The 24,988-nt window shown below is 35.6% G+C and overlaps 1 protein-coding gene across 2 annotated transcripts; it reads left to right on the top strand.

The window, feature by feature from the left end:
• Nucleotides 1-1,312: 1,312 nt before the first annotated feature.
• On the top strand, nt 1,313-22,869 carry LOC132553391 (TIMELESS-interacting protein-like). 2 transcript variants are annotated; one of them, XM_060217637.1, is made up of 9 exons: nt 1,313-1,767; nt 10,326-10,481; nt 11,270-11,363; nt 16,709-16,784; nt 17,756-17,878; nt 18,759-18,878; nt 19,661-19,873; nt 20,680-20,773; nt 21,085-22,869. In XM_060217637.1, the coding sequence occupies exons 2-9, from the start codon at nt 10,343-10,345 to the stop codon at nt 21,480-21,482; spliced, it is 1,257 nt and encodes a 418-aa protein (XP_060073620.1). In that variant the 5' UTR covers nt 1,313-1,767; nt 10,326-10,342; the 3' UTR covers nt 21,483-22,869. The 2 variants fall into 2 exon arrangements, with proteins under 2 accessions (XP_060073620.1, XP_060073621.1); XM_060217638.1 differs by lacking the exons at nt 1,313-1,767; nt 10,326-10,481 and adding an exon at nt 10,827-10,868.
• Nucleotides 22,870-24,988: the final 2,119 nt, after the last annotated feature.

Here is a 24,988-nt window from a genome sequence, read left to right as displayed (position 1 = left end):
AACATGCAAATCTTATATGTCATTTGAAAACATCAATTTCAGAAATAATAATTTCTTATAACTCTTTTCTACTTTCATGAATTAGTGAGTTGTAGATAGATAAATGAAAAAAAAACATATTTTTGAACTGTTTTGATATAAAAACATTTAATTAGAAATTATTTGGCTCATTGGAGAAAAAATATCAAAGAAAAAAATTTAAACCAACCCTATAAAAAGGTGCTCGCACCAACACAAATAAACATCTTTTCACATGATTTTATTTTGAAAATTTCTACATTGAAATGGTTGTGTTGTGTACTATTTGGGCAATTTTGTGTCATTGCCAACTAACTTGAGCATCTCTGTGATTTTGTAATGTTACGTGGATATCAGAGTATGAACACATTTAAGTAAATGTATGTATCTTTGGTATGCAATCATCCACATAGCATAGCTTTTGATATACAAATCTTAGGGTTTGAAACTTTAGTGCAAAGAATATAAGTTTCATTGACAAATTTGTGCATTTTACTGAAAGCACATTTTAAAATTTACTTGTATATTAAACATCCTCCCAGATATAATAAAGTAATCCATTCATCCAACTTCATTTGGCATTATCTTGTTGTTTGTCAGGTGAATAAAAATTGACCATAAACCACACCTCCTTGCATTTTACTTTTTGCTGTTGAATTATGGCATCAAATATCCTCTCAAGTGTTTAGTGTCCAATTCATTACTATCTACATTATCCCCTCAAGTGTTTAGTGTCCAATTCATTCCTATCTACATTATCCCCTCAAGTGTTTAGTGTCCAGTTCATTCCTATCTACATTAACCCCTCAAGTGTTTGGTGTCCAGTTCATTCCTATCTACATTATCCCCTAAAGTGTTTAGTGTCAAGTTCATTCCTATCTACATTATCCCCTCAAGTGTTTGGTGTCCAGTTCATTCCTATCCACATTATCCCCTCAAGTGTTTAGTGTCCAGTTCATTCCTATCTACATTATCACCTCAAGTGTTTTGCGTCCAGTTCATTCCTATCTACATTATCCCCTTAAGTGTTGGGTATCCAGATTGATCCTTTGTCTAGTATCCCCTGCAGTGATGTATAGCCCTGTGTCCAGTATCCCCACCAGTGTTAGCGTCCAGTTTGATCCTTTGCCTGCTATCCCCTGCACTGATGATTGACCATATGTCCAATATCCCCACCAGTGTTAGCGTCCAGTTTGATCCTTAGTCTAGTATCCCCTGCAGTGATGTATAGCCCTGTGTCTAGTATCCCCACCAGTGTTAGCGGCCAGTTTGATCCTTTGCCTGGTATCCCCTGCAGTGATGTATAGCCCTGTGTCCAGTATCCCCACCAGTGTTAGCGTCCAGTTTGATCCTTAGTCTAGTATCCCCTGCGGTTATGTATAGCCCTGTGTGCAGTATCCCCACCAGTGTTAGCGTCCAGTTTGATCCTTTGCCTGGTATCCCCTGCACTGATATATGGCCCTGTGTGCAGTACCCTGTCCAATGTGTATGCCTAGTATGATTCTTTGTTAATATCCTCTGCAGTGATAAATGTCCAGCATGTGTTTATTGATCTAACCTGGTGTGGTCACCTCCTGTTGTAAAGTACAGACAGTGGTCAGTTTATCCTGTAGTGAGGTCAGACTCATATTGATTTTGTGGTGTGTATTTAATTAATTTCTTCAAATGTGTACACACCTATATAGAGTTAGCAGATCACGTTGACCTGTTAGTGCTGTTCATGCCATTCTGACAAACTAGACTGTACAGGTAAGTTCTTTGGTAATTATCTACATCTGCCTTAATTACTGATTCTGTGCTGATGTCTGTACTATAGCTATAGAGGTTGTCACTAACACAGGCTACAAAGTTAATTAACATATATTGTCTGTTGTTTGGTGATATGTGTACAGGTCACTTTAGGTACAGAATGTTTGACATGTCACTTTGTTTGCAGATGAAATGACATGTATCGGTAACACACACTGGACATCTCGCTTGTGTATACTTTAGCATAGTAGTGAAGGCTGTTCAGTGTACACTATGATCCTATGTTCTTATATCAGTATTACAAATTCTATTGTAGTTTTTCGCTATCAACACTGAATGTTGTTTTGTTTTACATTTTATACAAGATTTTCTTGCCTTTCCACTAATGTATGATAATAAACAAGTCTTGAGAATTTCTTATTTTTCAGAGCCTCTGGGAAGGTAAAATGTTTGAAAAACATGTAACAGATTTAGTAGATCTTTTATGAAAAGGAAATAAATACAAGATTCTTTTTAACTTTTCCTTACATTCATGAAAACAGCTTTTTTTTTTACTGAAAGTCAAAATTGAGAAGTATTCTTACTCAGAATATGATGCCACAAAATAATGACATCTCCGTGGCAACAATGAGAACCTCTAGCTAATCATAGCTCCACCATCATACCATCATATTGCACATGTGTAATAACAGATAATTATGTAATAAGTGTACTATTCAAGCGATGGTGAATTAGATTCCTCAGGGCAATAGTTGTAAAAATAGCAACAAAGTTTATAAAAACAGAGGCTTGAAAATGTATTAAAAAATTGACTGTAATTGATTTTCATTGTAAAATATATTAAGTGGAAAATATTTATAAGATACTGTAAGAGTGTGCTATTACTGGTTCTGTTTAATATTATGTAATTCTATGATATAAGCCTGGTGTCAACTGTAATGTGTCTGGGGATCCCTAAACTTATCTAGATAGATGGTATGCTCCTATTATTGAAGAAAATTCACATCAGGTGGTATACTTCTATTGAATAAAATTCACATCAGATGGTATACTTCTATTGAATAAAATTCACATCAGATGGTATGCTCCTATTGAATAAAATTCACATCAGATGGTATACTTCTATTGAATAAAATTCACATCAGATGGTATGCTCCTATTATTGAATAAAATTCACATCAGATGGTATACTTCTATTGAATAAAATTCACATCAGATGGTATACTTCTATTGAATAAAATTCACATCAGATGGTATGCTCCTATTATTGAATAAAATTCACATCAGATGGTATACTTCTATTGAATAAAATTCACATCAGATGGTATACTTCTATTGAATAAAATTCACATCAGATGGTATGCTCCTATTATTGAATAAAATTCACATCAGATGGTATACTTCTATTGAATAAAATTCACATCAGATGGTATACTTCTATTGAATAAAATTCACATCAGATGGTATGCTCCTATTAGACATTTCTTACATCACCCACATCACATACTGACTTGGAAACTGATTTCAAGGATGGAGGGATTGTCTCCAAATTCACAATCCACAAATATGCTGTAGTAGACGTCTAGATGTATATCATCAAACACTGGCAATATCTTGTAGAGAACCAGATACCATGTAACAGTATTAAATGGAATTTGACATCTGATCATTTTTGTGAGAAAGTAATTTTGTAATATTACTCAGATTAATGCTATGTAGATAATGTTCATAAATATAAATATTATGTTGATAAAGTGCGTTCTTTCCTTAGTTTTCCAAATCAAAGTTTGCACTCCTTACCTACATATACATGGCTGTGAATTGTAAGGAACAAGTGATTGATGCAAACAATTAGTCAGAATCATTGGATCATTATGTCTCTCCAGATACCATTTGGTCCTAATTTTCTGTGCATGGTTAATACACATCATTCACATGGTATATACTGACAACGATAAATTTTATGATAAAATGAACCACAACAATGACATTGCAATGACTGAATGTTTTAAACAGTTCATTAGATATAAAGTTGAATTTGTTACCCAAGAAACTTTTATTTATTGCATGAGTAGAAAGTCTAGCCACAGACATACATCTCTGAAGCTGATTGCTATACAGATATTTAGCCAAATAGTGCATAATATACTTGCCTTTTGTGTACTACAAAATTTACAAAGATTTGAATTCCGAACTGGACTTGAAAAAGTATGAGGTCACTTATTTGACCCTGTATGTTTTCTGTGAATACTCTGACCCTGTAGGTTTTCTGTGGATACTCTGACCCTGTAGGTTTTCTGTGGATACTCTGATCCTGTAGGTATTCTGTGGACACTCTGACTCTATGTTTTCTGTGAATACTCTGACTCTGTATGTTTTCTGTGAATACTCAGACCCTGTATGTTTTCTGTGAATACTCTGACTCTGTATGTTTTCTGTGGATACTCTGACCCTGTATGTTTTCTGTGGATACTCAGACCCTGTATGTTTTCTGTGAATACTCTGACTCTGTATGTTTTCTGTGAATACTCAGACCCTGTATGTTTTCTGTGAATACTCTGACTCTGTATGTTTTCTGTGGATACTCTGACCCTGTATGTTTTCTGTGAATACTCTGACCCTGTATGTTTTCTGTGAATACTCTGACTCTGTATGTTTTCTGTGGATACTCAGACCCTGTATGTTTTCTGTGAATACTCTGACCCTGTATGTTTTCTGTGAATACTCAGACCCTGTATGTTTTCTGTGAATACTCTGACCCTGTATGTTTTCTGTGGATACTCAGACCCTGTATGTTTTCTGTGAATACTCTGACTCTGTATGTTTTCTGTGGATACTCAGACCCTGTATGTTTTCTGTGAATACTCTGACCCTGTATGTTTTCTGTGGATACTCAGACCCTGTATGTTTTCTGTGAATACTCTGACTCTGTATGTTTTCTGTGGATACTCAGACCCTGTATGTTTTCTGTGGATACTCTGACTCTGTATGTTTTCTGTGAATACTCTGACTCTGTATGTTTTCTGTGGATACTCTGATCCTGTAGGTTTTCTGTGGATACTCTGACCCTGTAGGTTTTCTGTGGATACTCTGATCCTGTAGGTATTCTGTGAATACTCTGACCCTGTATGTTTTCTGTGGACACTCTGACTCTATGTTTTCTGTGAATACTCTGACTCTGTATGTTTTCTGTGAATACTCAGACCCTGTATGTTTTCTGTGAATACTCTGACTCTGTATGTTTTCTGTGGATACTCTGACCCTGTATGTTTTCTGTGGATACTCTGACCCTGTATGTTTTCTGTGGATACTCAGACCCTGTATGTTTTCTGTGGATACTCTGACCCTGTATGTTTTCTGTGGATACTCAGACCCTGTATGTTTTCTGTGAATACTCAGACCCTGTATGTTTTCTGTGAATACTCTGACTCTGTATGTTTTCTGTGAATACTCTGACTCTGTATGTTTTCTGTGGATACTCTGACCCTGTATGTTTTCTGTGGATACTCTGACCCTGTATGTTTTCTGTGGATACTCTCACCCTGTAGGTATTCTGTGAATACTCTGACCCTGTATGTTTCTTGTGGATAAGCCAACCCTGTATGTTTTCTGTGAATACTCTGACCCTGTATGTTTTCTGTGAATACTCAGACCCTGTCTGTTTTCTGTGAATACTCAGACCCTGTCTGTTTTCTGTGAATACTCAGACCCTGTATGTTTTCTGTGAATACTCTGACCCTGTAGGTATTCTGTGAATACTCTGACCCTGTATGTTTCTTGTGGATAAGCCGACCTTGTATGTTTTTTGTGAATACTCTGACCCTGTATGTTTTCTGTGGATACTCAGACCCTGTCTGTTTTCTGTGGATACTCTGACAGTCTTCCACATTAGGATTGCAATAGTGCTTCATAAGTCAGACCCCAAGTCAGAGTGGGAGATTTAAGAAGCATTATTAAAATTCTTGTCAAATGGACCATCAGCTGAGAAATTGACCCTTAGATCGTCATAAGATGTAGATGTTGTAGGTGTTGAGTGAGTGTTGTTGATGAGTGCATTGGCAGGCATTGAGTAAGTGTAGGTGTTGTGTAAGTATTGGCAGGCATTGATTAAGTGTTGGTGTTCAATAAGTGTATTGGCAGGCATTGAGTAAGTGTAGGTGTTCAATAAGTGAAGTTGTTGAGTGAAAGTAATTGTTGAGTAAGTGTATATTTTGAGTGAGTTCAATTGTTGAGTAAGTGTATTGGCAGGTGTTGAGTGAGTGTAGGTGTTGTGCAAGTGCATTGGTAGGCATTGAGTAAGTGTAGGTGTTGTGTAAGTGTATTGTAGTGTAAATGTAGGTTTGTAGTGAGTGTAGGTGTTGAGTGAGTGTAGGTGTTGAGTGAGTGTAGGTGTTGAGTTAGTGGAGGTGTTGAGTGAGTGGAGGTGATAAGTAAGTATGTGTTAAATAACTGAAGGTATACTATCAGTCATAGTAGCAAATATCTACTAAGGAATCCCCTGTGGCCCAGTGTATATATACATACCATTGCATTAGATAATACAGCAGTCTTGTTGTTGACCTAAATTGCCTTGGCTTGGCATACATTTTATATAAACAGGAAGCTTTGCCATCCTGCTTCTACAAACTGGCTTTGTGAACATGTTGATAGGAAAATAGATAAACACACTCTACCTAGGTGTATTGGGTACAGCTGACCACGGGTCAAGCTGACCCACCATGTCCTAATACAGGCCTCATATAATTTCTATACAGGAAACTAGCTACTGTATGTTATTATGTTGTATTCTGCGCTGATGTTGAGGTTCTTAAATTTAGATCAAACATTTCAATTCAAATTAAGTCTTACAAAACTAGTTTTAAATACAATTTCAGCTGTTGATGTTTAAACCATCTATCATGGCAATGTATTTGGAAGTTTTGTTTTTGTTAACTGTCAGTTTTTATGTTACTCAGAGGCCTGAGTATTTGTTGTTAGATATATCTTTACCTCTGTAACATTTCATCTTGTAAATCCATGTTCGTGTGAATAGTGTCAAAGACAGATACATCTTGTAAATCCATGTCCATGTGAATAGTGTCTAAGACAGATACATTGGCATGAACATCTTCTTCTTCAGGCTCAAGAAAATCACATGTAATCATATTTTGATGTCTAGATATCATGGATTGGGTGTCCTAGTTTTCTTCATAATAATAACCTTGACCTACTGCCAACAGGTACCAGACAAATAAAAACATTCAAACAATATCATCTGCCAAATCTGGATATCTTGACTTTGAAATTTTATGTATAACAGCAGTGCAAATCAGATCATTTGGACAAAGTCGACCTGACTGCAGAATCAAATGCTAATAAAGGCTGTTACTGGCAAAGCCTTGTTTTCTAGAATATTGCTATAAACTTTCTATAAAACTCTCATAATGGCTTTCAGGGTCATAAGAATATTATGATTTATAATTAATAAGCATAGACTTGTATAGCTGTTGATGTTCTGAGTGAATATTGCTTATGCCTCTTGGGACTGAATTCCTGGATATTAAGGTCGCAATCCCATTACCATATATTACTGAAAGTAAAGATACACATAGCCATGCTGTACAGATAGCAATCCCTGTAAACAATCATCATGTGAAATAGACATATAGGTGATTTATTAGGGTCAAGACCTAGTGCCATCATGCTTTGTCATTGTCCTCTCCTGCTCCTTCTTTACTGATTAAGATTCAGTTTTAAGCAAATTTTCTCATTCAGAAGGAGCAATCATTTCTTGCGTAAATGAAAATTATTCAACCCCTGGGGATACGAAGCCAGGGCCCTAAAGGAGAAGTTAACTGAAATTTTGCTTTAAAATGCTCTTCTTAAATGTCGGAGTGCAGGTGTCTGAAACACAAGTGGAAGAAGGCATTTGATGAAGTTGATTTGGCCCCTGAAGAAAAATTAGCTAAAATCTGCTTTTAAATACTCCTCCTTTTTAATGCATGAAAAGATTTCAGGCAAATTTAGTCTGAAGCACCATTAGGGACAGGCAATTATTTCTTTAATAAATGAATTTGGTTCATCTCCTGTTGTAGAAATGTTAAGGGACATGTCTTGCCCAAATGGTTCTGTCAATTTGTTTCAAATGGATATTCCATGTGGTGTTTGATGATCATTAAGGCCTAAAGTTTCTTGTTCATATACAAACAGATGATCATTCAGGCCTAAGGTTACTTGTTCATACATAAACATATGATTTTTATTGCCTATGGTTACTTGTTCATACATCAACATATGATCATTAAGGCCTAAGGTTTCTTGTTCATAAACAAACATATGATCAATAAGGCCTAAGGTTACTTGTTCATACGTTAACACAGATGATCATTGAGGCCCAAGTTTTTAATGATGCTTAATATACATATAAAGCAAAAGTGAAAGTAAATTTAAACCTGATTTATGTAGTCATATGCCTGGCCTACGTAAATATATAGCTGTTGTGTGTTGGGTCAGGGGCTTACTGAAGGATAATTATAGAAGCACTGTATATATATATATATCTGCCTTTTGATCTGATAGGTGCAGTAGATCACCATTCTGTTGCTCTAGAATTTTCTTGTACGTTGTATATATATATATTAGGAATTAGTTCTGATATACCTCTATATATATAGGTGAGACACGGTGGTCGTGTATCCTGAACTTGCTTAAGTTATGTTTGAGACATCCTACAGGAAAATTTTCCAACTTCAGCATAATAATAGATATGGTGTGGATTATCCTGTGTACTAATTCCTTGTATCTGAAGCCCTGTTGTAGATGGGTGTTTGTAGTCATGGTTGTCAGCATGGGTACTAAACGCTGTGAACTTTCCTATACAAAGCCTGTTCTCTTCAGAAAACATTGATTTTTCCAAGATATATTGTATATCATTGACTCCATTTAGAAATTCCCTTGAATAATTATTTCATTCATAAAAATGTCCTTTTATGGGACAATGCCCTACATGTTTTTTAATCCTATCTAGAACATTTTAAATATATCCAGAAACCCAGTGTGATGACCTCACGATTGTTGAAATAATTAATATCAATCCTTTAAATAAGAGATAACCTCTAGAAATGTCATGGTTTTTCACTGAAAACTATGTTGTATGGTGTGCAATTGGAAATGTTACCAAAATGGTCTTCATTTTGTTTCCGTTAGTTAACCCATACAGAATAATGAATTTTTTTTATAGATTCAGGAGATGCAAAATTGTTGCCTCATTACTAAAACTATCGTACTGTTTAATGACTGTGTATCATCAATGTCCAGTCAGTTTGGCCTAGACCTTTTGTTGACATCAAAAGAAGATTCATTAAAAGGCTTTGTAATTCTAGTATGTCTTTTGATGTGAGGCAGAGTAAGAAACAGTCCCTACAATCTGATTTATAACAAAATCTTGACCACATAAACAGCCAATTATATTGTAAAATAATCAGGTATGCTTGTTAAAGTGATTTGGTATGACTGGAAGAATATATGGCCAAGCAACCCAGGGGATCTACATGATCTGCATACATTGGTGAAAATTTATATGAATTATTTATTTTACATGACAATAGATTCAGAAAGAGCTTGAGTGTGATCTAAAGTATGGATGTACTGAAGGACATGAAACATTTAATTATCTTGGTATGGCACTTTTGATTATTAGATATAAATGGCAGAATTTCACAAACAAACCTACCATATCGCACATGGACATAGAAATTCATTCCATATTTGAAGTGCGAACAAAACAAACTGAAATAATTATCTACTCCTTGTAACATCTAGGATATCCACCATGCTTTGTCATCTTGACAAAATGTCTGATATCAAGATAAGAATTTTCACAACCAGGTAATTAGTTGTACAATCACGTCCACAGATGACCCTTAGAGACCTGTGCTGTATTCTTGCTGTTCATTGTGGCAGTCTTGCTGAAAATAAATTTTGTTTTTTTTTTTTATTCAGAGGAAAGTTTCTGATTGGCAAATGACAGGTCCTTTGTAACTGAGTAGGACAATGCATGGTCATATTTCATAATGTACTAACAAAATTCTTGGTATTTGGCATTGTTAAATGTCTAGTTATCCCAACACCTGAGTGGACAGATGTATAAAATCCTGGTTTTGATTATTAAGGTGTCTATGGTTTACAAATGGTCCTGGCAATTGTGTCCATGTTCCATTCACATTTGTCGTTGTGGCAGTCATCTTGAAAATCTTGTTAAGGCTTGTTTACATGGAGATTTTCTCAGATTCCAGAGTGTTCAGATATTTATTCTTTTATATATATAAAGATTTTCCAGCAGTTCCATATTCTTTTGTTTTAGCACCACAGAATTTCATTTTTACCATAGGGAATGATTGTGTGGAACTTGTTGTGTTGATTTGTGATACCCAAAATGGGTGACTTGTTGCACTTGTGTTGGAATATTGAATTACAGAAATGTGTTTTATTTTATTCCTATTTTGGAATCCAAAAGAGATTAAGAGATTGAAAAGTCAGATAACCACTGGAGAATAAACATCAGTGATTTCTCATTTCAGATTACAGAACGTCAAACATGGAGACAGTCGACTTGAATATGGAGGACATTTTTGAAGACCATGATGAGGATTTTCCATCTGTGGGTCCATTGCAAGACCTACCAGAGGAAGATGGGAGTATGGCTCAGCATGATGATGAGAATGGGGACGATGCAGGTATAACATGTTACATCAGTGGATTATATTTACTACAGAAGATTGGTGTGGTATTTAGTGAATGTACCTGTAATATTTTACACACTAACTATTGTAATATCTGCAGATGATTAAATCACACCCTCCGATTTCATTGATATTTCATTAATAATGGAGACCAGTAATAGGAATGAAGATGTCTTCAAGAGACATAGGAAACCATGTTTTCTGTGATATTTGCAAAGTTAACGAGTTCCTGTGATAAAATGGATCTTCAATTTGTTTTTGTTTCATATGCAGTTTATGAAATGTATCACAAATTTTTCATTTCAACTTTCCAGAAACTCGCTGAAATGAAAAAAATATATACACGTCCATCTGTCTCATTGTAATTCTGTGGAAATTCCAGTAAGCATTATGGTTCCATTGTCCTAATCATCCTACCCACTTCCCTACTTGAGTGAGATTGTGTTGGTTGCCAATGATCACTTTCTTTGCCATAGAATCTTCAATTTGTATGTTGTCAGGACAAGTTGTAGATTTATCTAAGTCATCGAATGATTTGATGAGTCACTGGCCTAAAGATGGATCACGGAGATCGGGAATTTTGTAACTTCAATAGATAGAGTTAGAAAATAAATGTTGAGAAGAATTCATTAATGAATTGAATTAGAAATAAGTGTTGAGAAAAATCCATTGAGTTCATTGATATTCAGTGACATTCATTTTCATTAAATGAACTCTGTTCTGATTCTCAATAGTGTATTTGTGATAATTTTTCTTTAAGTTGTTTTCTCTTTGTTTTGCAGAAAATAGTGAAGTTCTTTCAAAGCTGAAAGATTTATCCAAAGGAGCAGCTAAAAAAGTAGTTAGAAAACCGATGCCAAAACTGGACGCTACAAGGTTGGTTCTCTGATAGTTGTACTTAACAAGTATATCATTAGTCCAACAGATCAGTGTATCATAGTCCAACAGATCAGTGTATCATAAGTCCAACAGATCAGTGTATCATAGTCCAACAGATTAGTGTATCATAGTCCAACAGATCAGTGTATCATTAGTCCAACAGATCAGTGTATCATTAGTCCAACAGATCAGTGTATCATAGTCCAACAGATCAGTGTATCATAGTCCAACAGATCAGTGTATCATAGTCCAACAGATCAGTGTATCATTAGTCCAACAGATCAGTGTATCATTAGTCCAACAGATCAGTGTATCATTAGTCCAACAGATCAGTGTATCATAGTCCAACAGATTAGTGTATCATAGTCCAACAGATCAGTGTATCATTAGTCCAACAGATCAGTGTATCATAGTCCAACAGATCAGTGTATCATTAGTCCAACAGATTAGTGTATCATTAGTCCAACAGATCAGTGTATCATAGTCCAACAGATCAGTTTATCATTAGTCCAACAGATCAGTGTATCATAGTCCAACAGATCAGTGTATCATAGTCCAACAGATCAGTATATCATTAGTCCAACAGATCAGTGTATCATTAGTCCAACAGATCAGTGTATCATTAGTCCAACAGATCAGTGTATCATAGTCCAACAGATTAGTGTATCATTAGTCCAACAGATCAGTGTATCATAGTCCAACAGATCAGTGTATCATTAGTCCAACAGATCAGTGTATCATTAGTCCAACAGATCAGTGTATCATAGTCCAACAGATCAGTGTATCATAGTCCAACAGATCAGTGTATCATAGTCCAACAGATCAGTGTATCATTAGTCCAACAGATTAGTGTATCATTAATCCAACAGATCAGTGTATCATAGTCCAACAGATCAGTGTATCATTAGTCCAACAGATCAGTGTATCATAGTCCAACAGATCAGTGTATCATTAGTCCAACAGATCAGTATATCATTAATCCAACAGATCAGTGTATCATAGTCCAACAGATCAGTGTATCATTAGTCCAACAGATCAGTGTATCATAGTCCAACAGATCAGTGTATCATAGTCCAACAGATCAGTGTATCATTAGTCCAACAGATCAGTGTATCATAGTCCAACAGATCAGTGTATCATAGTCCAACAGATCAGTGTATCATTAGTCCAACAGATCAGTGTATCATAGTCCAACAGATCAGTGTATCATAGTCCAACAGATCAGTGTATCATAGTCCAACAGATCAGTGTATCATTAGTCCAACAGATCAGTGTATCATTAGTCCAACAGATTAGTGTATCATTAGTCCAACAGATCAGTGTATCATAGTCCAACAGATCAGTGTATCATTAGTCCAACAGATCAGTGTATCATAGTCCAACAGATCAGTGTATCATAGTCCAACAGATCAGTGTATCATTAGTCCAACAGATCAGTGTATCATAGTCCAACAGATCAGTATATCATTAGTCCAACAGATCAGTATATCATTAGTCCAACAGATCAGTATATCATTAGTCCAACAGATCAGTGTATCATTAGTCCAACAGATCAGTGTATCATAGTCCAACAGATCAGTGTATCATTAGTCCAACAGATCAGTGTATCATTAGTCCAACAGATCAGTGTATCATTAGTCCAACAGATCAGTGTATCATTAGTCCAACAGATCAGTGTATCATTAGTCCAACAGATCAGTGTATCATTAGTCCAACAGATCAGTATATCATTAGTCCAACAGATCAGTGTATCATTAGTCCAACAGATCAGTGTATCATTAGTCCAACAGATCAGTGTATCATTAGTCCAACAGATCAGTGTATCATTAGTCCAACAGATCAGTGTATCATAGTCCAACAGATTAGTGTATCATTAGTCCAACAGATCAGTGAACTTATATATATATGCAGTGTCTGTCATCTTTCCAGCTCTCGACTTTTCTTCAAAATTGCTACTTTTCCAGAAGGGTTGGATGGATTTCCACAAGATACAGCGAGTTATCCACATGACTGCTCTGACTAGGATTATGTGTTTAGTACAGGATTTCCTTGTGTTAGCGGGACATAGATCAGGCAATGATAGAAACTCTAACAGCATTGAGAAACTTTACAAATACTGAAACAATTTTCATGTTCCAAAGTTACTCCAAGCTCAATGTTCCAAAAGCAGTTATCTGGTTCTTACATTCTGTATAAAAACTTTGTCTTCGCACTGTGCACAGAAAATGGGTTTATCATCACAGTCTGTATCAAAACTTGGTTATTCATCACTGTCTATATAAAAAATTGGTCTATCGTCACAATGTATAAAAGCTAAATATATCTTCACACCCTATCAGGTAACTGGACTTCTCTCCTCACTCTGTAGAAAGTGGGATTTTTTTCGAGTCTGTAGGAGAGCCAAGTCATTTGTCAGAGTTTTTATGGAAACTGGGCCATTTTTCACATTCTGTTTGGAAACTGGACATATCTTTCTGAGGCAGTAAGAAGCATATCTTTACATTGATTTTGTATGTGTGGAAACTGAGCAAAGACATTCTACGTATACAATGTTTTACTTCAGCCTTGGAATTAATTAGATTGATCACCACAAGTTTAAGAATTGACGGCCAGTTCTACTGACCTCAGTCTTTCTGATATTGTAATATCATCGGGAAATAGTAATGATGTACATGTAACCTCTTTGATCTGTGATGAAAGATCCTGATATTGTAAATGTAGAAACTGAGTAAGCATGTACTTTTTAATATCTACTACATAAGTCTAGAAAGTAGGCTGATCAAATGCCTTAAGGTGAAGGTGTATATATAGTGTACAGTTATGTTGACCGCTGGCTATTTTGAAGTGTTAGGGTACAGTGACTCACAAGTATACACAGGGACCATTGACCAGTAGCTACAGCAGAGTATATTAATTTTCTCTTTACTTCATATAATGACAAAATATTACTGTAACTTAAAAAATGTTTACATATGGGGTACTTAGCAGAATTTCATAAGCGAGCAAGTGAAATTGATATATAGTTGATATTTATTAGGTGATCTGACCCGAATGGTCAAGATGACTCATAGCCATCATATTTTGTCCATCATCATGTACTGTCCGCTGTGCGTAAACTATCCATTCAAATGACTTCTCCTAAATAAACAAAAAGGCTCAGGGTACTGATATTGAGTATGTAGGTGAACGGGATGAAGAACTAAATGCCTGAGGTATGTTAAAATGTTTGAACAACTTCTTCTCAATAAACAAAAAACCCAGGGTGCTAATATTGGGCCTGTAGCATGATGAGATGAAAGGCTTCCAAGTTTGTTAATATAAATGACCTTGACCCGCTTTCAATGCCACAGGGGTCAAATATGTTAAAAATTTTAAATGAATTCTTCTCAAAATCCAAAAGCCCAAGAGTGCTGATATTGATGATGGGGAGGGGTATAAATGAATTAATTTCCATGTGTCTGTTTATTCTTAGGGTGCAATGGCTGTAGCCTAATATTAGCATTGATGGGGAAAAAAGCAGGGAAAAACTAAACAAAAAAAAGACATAATGTTTCAAGGTTCAATCTTTTTAGCTCAGAATAGCCTAAAATGCAGGAAATGGCATCTAGGAATATTGGAAAGTATCCCAGTGGGTACAATACACACCTTAGCCAAACACAATACTGAGTCAGAATTTTACTTACCTTAGTTCAATACACACCTCAGTCATAACCATACACTACTCAGTCAGTACAATACACACCTCAGTCAGTACAATAGACACCTCAGTCAGTACAATAGACACCTCAGTCAGTACAATACACACCTCAGTCGGTACAATACACACCTCAGTCGGTACAACACACACCTCAGTCGGTACAATACACACCTCAGTCAGTACAATACACACCTCAGTCAGTACAATACACACCTCAGTACAGTACAATACACACCTCAGTCAGTACAATACACACCTCAGTACAGTACAATACACACCTCAGTCAGTACAATAGACACCTCAGTCAGTACAATAGACACCTCAGTCAGTACAATACACACCTCAGTCAGTACAATACACACCTCAGTCGGTACAATACACACCTCAGTCAGTACAGTACAATACACACCTCAGTCAGTACAATACACACCTCAGTCGGTACAATACACACCTCAGTCAGTACAATACACACCTCAGTCAGTACAATACACACCTCAGTATGTACAATGCACACCTCAGTCGGTACAATACACACCTCAGTCAGTACAATACACACCTCAGTCAGTACAATACACACCTCAGTCAGTACAATACACACCTCAGTCGGTACAACACACACCTCAGTCAGTACAGTACAATACACACCTCAGTCAGTACAATACACACCTCAGTCGGTACAATACACACCTCAGTCAGTACAATACACACCTCAGTCAGTACAATACACACCTCAGTATGTACAATGCACACCTCAGTCGGTACAATACACACCTCAGTCAGTACAATACACACCTCAGTCAGTACAATACACACCTCAGTCAGTACAACACACACCTCAGTCGGTACAATACACACCTCAGTCAGTACAATACACACCTCAGTCAGTACAATACACACCTCAGTCAGTACAGTACAATACACACCTCAGTCAGTACAACACACACCTCAGTCGGTACAATACACACCTCAGTCAGTACAATACACACCTCAGTCAGTACAATACACACCTCAGTCAGTACAGTACAATACACACCTCAGTCAGTACAACACACACCTCAGTCGGTACAATACACACCTCAGTCAGTACAATACACACCTCAGTCAGTACAATACACACCTCAGTCAGTACAGTACAATACACACCTCAGTCAGTACAACACACACCTCAGTCGGTACAATACACACCTCAGTCAGTACAATACACACCTCAGTATGTACAATGCACACCTCAGTCGGTACAATACACACCTCAGTCGGTACAATACACACCTCAGTCAGTACAATACACAACTCAGTCATAACCATACACTACTCAGTCAGTACAATACACAACTCAGTCAGTACAATACACACCTCAGTCAGTACATAACACACCTCAGTCAGTACAACACACACCTCAGTCAGTACAATACACACCTGTCAGTACAATACACACCTCAGTCAGTACAATACACACCTCAGTCAACACAACTGTGCATGTCCAATACATACCTTGGTCAGTACAATTTGCACCTGGGTTGGTTGGATAAACACTTGAGTAAGTATGGTATGTAACTTTCATTCGAGTACAAACCTTGACAGTCAAGTACTTCATCAGTACAATACACACTTGCTTTGTAGTCACAGTTTTGCTTTACCTTTGCAGATTGTGTGGTGAAAGAGGAATTCCTATTCTTCCCAAAACATTCCAGGGAGTCAAGTTTAAGGGCAAAGGTCATGAGGTTAGTATCAGTAAACAAAGTTCATAATGTTGGTTTCAGTAATAAAATTGTCATGAGGTTTGTACATTGTATGATAAAACAATGATCATAGAGTTAGTAACAAAAATCAAAAGTTCATTTACAAGATTTAATGTAATGTAAAAGTTAGTATTATAAAACAAAGTCATGAGATTTGGTAAATTGAATCAAAAATATTTGGCAGGGTAATGTCCATGATATTGGATTTCAGGGATTAATCTAGACAAATGTTACTACCAAGAAAGGGTAATATTCCCCTTATTGTGTTTTCCCCACTGAATATAAACAGATTCCCCATTCAAAAAATATACTGAAGACATGGGGATATTTTCCCAACAGAGTTAATAAGTATATTTTTGCGTAATATATTTTCACATTATGAAATCAGATTTTATTTATATAAACTTCATGTGTCATATTTTATTTATATAAACTTCATGTGTCATAGATTTTAACTATATCCCTCTTTTGAATTCTGGCAAGAAGGACTAGCTGAATTATCTAATTTCCCAAAATTGGTGAAAAATTTCCTCATTTCCACAATGGTTAGTATCCTCCATGTTCTGGATTAACCAGTGGATTCATAAGAATAAATTGATACCGCTTGACTGGTTATTTGGGGACAAAAAGCATGGTGATACCACCAATAGAATGACAATATAGATTTAGTATTAGTAGGACAAGGTGAATATTCCTATATTAAGGTTTCAGTTTAATCTAAAGATACATTTCTTTGGTAAGTATTTCTAAAGATGTTAAGGCTGGTATTTGTGATCCAGAACATGGTATTAGTGGAAGCAGCAATTTGAAAGGGAAAAAAGGATTGTCTCATTACCAGCAACATTAAGTGTTGAACCAAAGGGATGTATGATGTGTTATTATGTAAGATGGCTGCTCTTTATGGAACTGCAACACAGCAAAGTGTAATCAAAAACATACCTCATTCTGCACAGGCTAAAGACTTAGGAGTAATTATGAAGTACCTAGAACATTGGGCTCACAGACTCTTTCCTAAAATGCCATTTGATGAAGTTTTGGAAAGGATAGAAAGACTGGGTACCAAAAAGGAAGTACAGGTAATGTAACAGTTAATTGTGTTAGTACATAGTTAAATCATACAGGATGTATACAGTTAAAACATACAGGATGTACATAGTTAAAACATACAGGATGTACACGGTTAAAACTTACAGGATTTACACAGTTAAAACATACAGGATGTACACAGTTAAAACTTACAGGATGTATACAGTTAAAACATACAGGATGTACACAGTTAAAACTTACAGGATGTACACAGTTAAAACATACAGGATGTACACAGTTAAAACTTACAGGATGTACACGGTTAAAACATACAGGATGAACACAGTTAAAACATACAGGATGTACACAGTTAAAACATACAGGATGTACACAGTTAAAACATACAGGATGTACACAGTTAAAACTTACAGGATGTACACAGTTAAAACTTACAGGATGTACACAGTTAAAACTTACAGGATGTTCACAGCTAAAACTTACAGGATGTACACAGTTAAAACATACAGGATGTATGCAGTTAAAACATACAGGATTTACACAGTTAAAACATACCGGATGTACACAGTTAAAACTTACAGGATGTACAAAGTTAAAACTTACAGAATCTACACAGTTAAAACATACAGGATCTACACAGTTAAAACATACAGGATGTACACAGTAAACAATGTAAAGAATAAACGGTTTCAATACTTTAGTTTTCCATGTTGCTCACTTTGAATGTATATATTTTACAAATGACCATGGGCAGAGGATCTTGATGACTATGTCCTTGTTGATGTAATGATGTAAGGCAGAAAAGTACACGATAGAGAAGATGTAGGGAAACTTTTGTGTTATATACATAAATTTGTTAAGTTATAGCTTTGTTATAAATTCAAGACATTAATGATATCTTTGTATTTCCAGTCATGTATAAAGAAAATGAGACTTGACATGCCAATTCTGTCCAGTGACTTTGTCCAGGAGGCTGACGAAGAAGATGAGGATGGAATGACCAGTGGAACAAACCAGAATAGTGGTACACAAGTATGTGATCTCATTTATAAATAGTACATCCCTGTCAATCATTGGTCAGAATAGTGGTACACAAGGATGTGATCTTATTTATAAATAGTAGGATGTGATCTTATTTATAAAGAGTACATCCCTGTCAATCATTGGTCAGAATGGTGATACACAAGGATATGATCTTATTTATAAAGAGTATATCCCTGTCAATCATTGGTCAGAATGGTGATACACAAGGATGTGATCTTATTTATAAAGAGTACATCCCTGTCAATCATTGGTCAGAATGGTGATACACAAGGATGTGATCTTATTTATAAAGAGGATATCCCTGTCAATCATTGGTCAGAATTGTGATACACAAGGATGTGATCTTATTTATAAAGAGGATATCCCTGTCAATCATTGGTCAGAATTGTGATACACAAGGATGTGATCTTATTTATAAAGAGGATATCCCTGTCAATTATTGGTCAGAATGGTGATACACAAGGATGTGATCTTATTTATAAAGAGGATATCCCTGTCAATCATTGGTCAGGATGGTGGTACACAAGTATGTGATCTTTTATGTAGATAGAATACAGTCCCTGTCAACCATTCATTAGTTTGATGTCTGTGACATTGAGTTCTGGGAGACATAAAGGTGAACGTTTTGGAACATTATCATTTTTACTTTATGCTTAAGATTTTGAAATGTTTATGAAATGGAAAAAAATGATAATGTTACTGTACTAAGAACCTTCAATAAGAATTTTCCAATGAAATCTTGTAAATATGACTATATTTTTGTGTTTAAGCCTGGCTTAGATCGAGATGCTGAAGATGTTTGGGATGAAATGATCCGCGAGGAAGAAGAGGCAATGAAGAACAGACCTACACCTGTGAAAACGTCACATCTCATGACAGCTTTGTCCCAGTCAGACACGCCCTCATCCCACAACACAGACAACAGCCACACCCCCTCCACCCCTCACACACCCAGTAGCAATGGCAGCTGCAGTCTGGCAATGGTGTGTATTTCTATAGGACTGTCAAAGACGCGCACAATCTGTAGCACACATGAATTTCATGACCCCTAGAGTCTTACTTTTCCCAATAAGGTGCGGTACAATTTACTTTTATAAAAAATCATGTTTTCAAGCATAATTTGTTTACTTTCCACTGTGAAAAATCAAACTTGATCATCTTATGGGATGGTAGCTTAATTGGAGGATTTGCATTACATGTAGGATGTAGTTTGAGTTACTAACACTTTGTTAATAACATTACTTCTGTTACATATGTTACAACAACAAAAGCAATAGGTTTTGACTATTAAAGTCTGTTGGCTTCATTTTATGAAACATATCAGCTTTGTACTCACATGGTACTTTCACATTACACAAGACACAGGATTGAACAGTAAATGTACGTGTACTCACTTGATGGTATTACAAAATGAATGAGGTTTACTCGCTTGCACAGTTACTCGAAATTACCTTTTACAGGGTGTTAATCTTCAGATTCTTAAGTAACATTCTTGAATGAAGGGCTGACCACTTTATATCTTTAAAATAAATTCAATTATCTACACAACTTTTAAGGTTATATAAATAAAATGAACTTAATTCAAAAGAGATTCTGAAGCTATGGAGTAAGGTCTGTTTTGCCTCTTTTTGTGTTCTGTATACAGAAATAAGTAATTTCATAATGCAGTTGGAAGAATTGTGTTGAATAATAATATCTATCACAAAGTAGAATGCTATCAGCGATTGTCAAAGCAAATTTATCTGAAATATGGGATGTAAATATTTGTGCTGATTGTTTTTGATTACAGGGCCTGACTCCTGAACAGGTGGAGAGAATGGAGAGGAATAAAAGACTAGCTATGGAAAAACGTAACAAAGGAAATGCTGTGTTTAAAATTCCTGGTAATCAATCATCTTTATTTACTGGGTTTAAGATGAATTTAGGCCTATGATAGAAAAAAACTCTCAACAGTATTGTTACATTTACATGAAATAGATTCATATTGGGATAACTTTAATCAAAGTGTAAAAAAAAAGTGTGCAGGTAGCTATTTCTCGAGATTTGAACAATAACATGTATTGATAATTGAATTTAGCATTGATTCGGTAATTTCGTTAATGTTACAAAGTTAGAATAATGAATTTCCATTCTGCTAAAAGGGGATAACAGTCTTTGTCTTTTATAAGTATAAAACGTAACTGTTATTTTGCAGCCACACCAACATCTGTCAATGGATCCCCTATCAGAAAAACCAAGACCACACCTGCCACAATATCAAACTCGGACCTCACACAGGAAAACGGAATATCATCAACCTCTGCAGGCAGTGATGTGATGAGCAAGATCATTACTCAGCAAGACCATGTAAACTCACACAAAAACAGTAATGTCACTCCAGCCACTGATGGATCAGTGGGTAATGACACTGATATGAGCAATGTTTTCTCAGTTATTGACAATTTCAAAGTGAACCAGAGTGAAGTCAACAGCAGCACTTACAACTCTAGTCATGAAATGAGTGAAGTTATCCCACTTGTGAGCAATATAGGGGGAGATAATTATTCTGGTGACTGCAGTCCATCTAAAATGAGAAAGACTGATGACATATAAAAGTATTGTATTAGTATGTATGGAATTTAATATATATTTATTGTTTTATCTTATGTTTGCCCTCTACAAGATGCAGCTGGAGATTCTTTGTAATTGGAAACTCCATAAAAGACCTTTCAGAATTTGGAAAGTCTCAAAGGTCAGTCATTTTACTTAGGCTCGTATGATGTCACTATTTGTTTCTGGTGATAATGATATTTAAGAAAATCATGAAAAGTGTCCCATTTAAGACAACATTGTGGCTTGATCCATCGAATCTATTGTCCTTGTCGTCATCGTCATCCTATTTTCTGAATGCACATTTTGGCTGTGATGATGACCTGATCACTATATACCTTGTTCTGCCTTAACACAACTCATGTACAGTGAAACTGATGTTATTTCACCATAGAAATATTTCATTAATATAGGGTTTAATGGTTACAAGGTTATTACATTTTGTTTTTAAGGAAACCATAATTTCTCTATTATTGTGTATTGTTCATTGGAACTGATCACCTGGTGCTGTACTTACCCGGTTTTTGTTTCAAAGGTAGGAAAGTAAATGTATACTTTGTTAAATAAACATATATATGGATTGAATGTATGAAATTAGTAGCTGGTATGATTTGGTTTTGATGGTGTTTCGAGAGAACAGAATTCCCTTCTCATGAAGTAGCTAAACATATAATTAAGAAAATTATGCAGTGGAATTAATGTGCTTAGAACCTTAGAAAAGAATCTGTGCCTGCCCCTTAGTCCCTCAACCTAAAACCATTTACAGTTGCTGGACATGAACTATTTGACAAGCTCATGCTGCAAGGGCTAGCCATGTGTTGGGGTCCTACCATAGGAATAGCTTCTCCACATGCATGCAATGGCTGATAATGAAGAGATAAAATCAGTCATATAACAGTGATTTTTTCTAGCTTCTGATGGCATAAAATACATCCAATAAATTACATTGCTTGCTGAAAATGAACACAACATTGTCACAAGGATTGTTAAACTCTGGCCCTTCTCTATGGGAGCTAAGATCACGACTAAAGATATAGTACATATTATGCTATTGATACCCTTGGTCTTTATATTCAAGGAACCAAGAGTTCTTACATTACTCAATACTTGTAGGTATGGAGGTAATTAGTTTCATAATAAATGTTTAATGTTTGGTATCTGGTTATATATGTCTGAATTGATCTATTGGTTTGATTTTTGTGGAACTGCTCTGATTTCATCCCTCGTGACTGCTGACATGTCACTCCTGTGACTGTTAAAGGTTTCATCCCTCCTATAACTGATCACTCTAGTCACTCATGACTGTTAAAGAATTCGTCCTACCTGTGACTTATTTCCTTGTCACTCCTGTGACCGTTAAATGTTTCATCAATCGTGTGACTGATCATTTTCCACAATGGTAATGAATTTCGTCTATCTTGTGACTGATCACTTATCACTTCCTTAACTTCTGTAAGTTTCATTTCTCACATTATTTTGTGACAGGTTTTATCATTCCTATCTGATTTTTTATGTGCATGTTAAATGAGTCTTGTGAACATTTCAACACCAGACTTACATTTGGTGACCTTGTATCTTCTCCCACTGGAAATTGGGGAAGTGGGGACTATAGGTTTGATTTTTCCTTTCTGTCCTTTGGTGCTTTGTCTTGTATGGGCTCTATTTCCAACACTGTTGTGACCTACATTTTTACATTTAACTTAAAACAAAGAAAATGTTTGACCAGACTCTCTCACCTACACTCAGAGCACTGAAACTTTTTATTTGGTATTTCATGTTAAAGTAGATATTTATATTCTTTACAAATTGACAGAAAAATTATCTATGACAAAAGTCTCATTTTTACCTTGAGTTTACATGATTTTCTCTTTAAGTTATCTTTGTAATTATATATAACAATTTCATGTAATATCAAGGCCTCCAGTATATGTATGAACCAGGGCTCCGGGGTCACATGAATAATGAATAAAGTGAAGAATATTTGTAAATGATGATAATCTAAATAACTAGTTAGTAATCTGATAAAAAAATCAGCTGTTAGATGGCTTGGTCTACTTCTCAATACACCTGAACATCAATGTAGTTGTGTGGTACTAGAATATAACTATACAATGTAACACTTGATTTTTATCAGATTGACTAAAATTTGTGTCAGAAAAACACATTGTATACAATGTATGACATGATAATTATTTTGTTTAAAGAATACTTGTATTAAATATTTATGCCTATCAACTACTGGTAATGACTATTGTGAAGTTATAACAGATACTGAATTGGTGTACACATACATAGACATCACCAAGAAAAGAACATCAGGTGAGCCATGTAACAGAATTTTTTTCTTCAACATTTCCAAAACCTAATGTGATAGAAAAGGTCTTGCATTTGTCCCCATTTGGTTTTGGTTTAAAAAAACTTGTCAGAAGGTGTTCACTTCAGATTAAATTGACATGAAATGGAATCTCGAGCATGAGGCTGTATATGTTTATCAACATTATGTTTACTCTGTAACAAACATGTTTGATGTTTTGAGTGGTAAAACTCAGCAATGTTAATGTATATGATTTATTATGCAATAAACAGTCAGTATGATTTGTGCTCTGCTTTGTACTGTATATCAGGGAAAGAGAAGAAATTTCATTGATCAAAATTTCTTGTAGAACTTTTATTTCACTGATTAAAAAAACGTTACACAGTTAAAAAATATGTTGCATTGCCCATCAATGTTCAACTTCATAGTTACCTTATTTGCTCACCTAGCACTTGTGTATTTTCACAAGTGAGCTTATGCCGTGGGGCGATGTCTGGTGTCCATCATCTGGCATCAACTTTTTCCTTAATACAACTTCTTCTCGGTAACCAATGGACCAAATGTTTTGATATTTGGCTGGTATGTTCCTAGGATGAAGCTTGACAAAGATGCGAAAAGAAATGACTTGACCAATATTCAAGGTCACAGGGGTCAGATTTGTTCAAACCTTTAAACGACTTCTCATGAGCTATTAGGCCTAGAGGAATAATATTTGTCTTGTATGTTCCTAGCATGAAGCCTGACCTTGACCTATATTCAAGGTCACAAGGGTCAAATTTTCTAAATCCTAATAACGACTTCTTCCCATGAACTAATAAGCCTTGGGGCATGATATTTCACTGATATATATATATCTGGTGAGCGCTGACAGCCCATTAGGCCTCTTGTTATGAAGTGACTTGACAAAATTAAAATGTTGTAGAAAAACTGTTCTATTTGACTTCAGAGTTAGTATGGATGTGTATGTATACAGGTTTTTGTTAGTACGTTCACTTGGGTATGTTTGCTGATACTGTATATATCATAGTTTTCACATAACTAGAACACATCTGAGACACAACAGCCATCATTCCCATGTCGTTAGTCATATTTGACAAATTTCCACAGAGTAACAATGACCTTACAATGCAAACCTTTATGAAGTACTCTCAAGATCATGTGATGTCTCTTTATAACTTGTACATTGTTATTTAGA

This window comes from Ylistrum balloti, unplaced genomic scaffold (assembly GCF_031769215.1).
Source record: "Ylistrum balloti isolate Yb309-2 unplaced genomic scaffold, AGI_CSIRO_Ybal_v1 Utg370324, whole genome shotgun sequence".
NCBI classification, from domain to species: Eukaryota; Metazoa; Mollusca; class Bivalvia; order Pectinida; family Pectinidae; genus Ylistrum; species Ylistrum balloti.
Note: the sequence above shows the minus strand (reverse complement) of the source record. Positions and strands in the feature narration are given on the sequence as shown.

Excerpts from the sequence above, each read along its gene's own strand:
- LOC132553391 (XM_060217637.1), top strand. The coding sequence starts at position 10,343 with ATGGAGACAGTCGACTTGAATATGGAGGACATTTTTGAAGACCATGAT. Across the intron at positions 11,364-16,708 it reads CCAAAACTGGACGCTACAAG|ATTGTGTGGTGAAAGAGGAA; the intron begins GTTGGTTCTCTG and ends TTACCTTTGCAG. Across the intron at positions 17,879-18,758 it reads GTACCAAAAAGGAAGTACAG|TCATGTATAAAGAAAATGAG; the intron begins GTAATGTAACAG and ends TTGTATTTCCAG.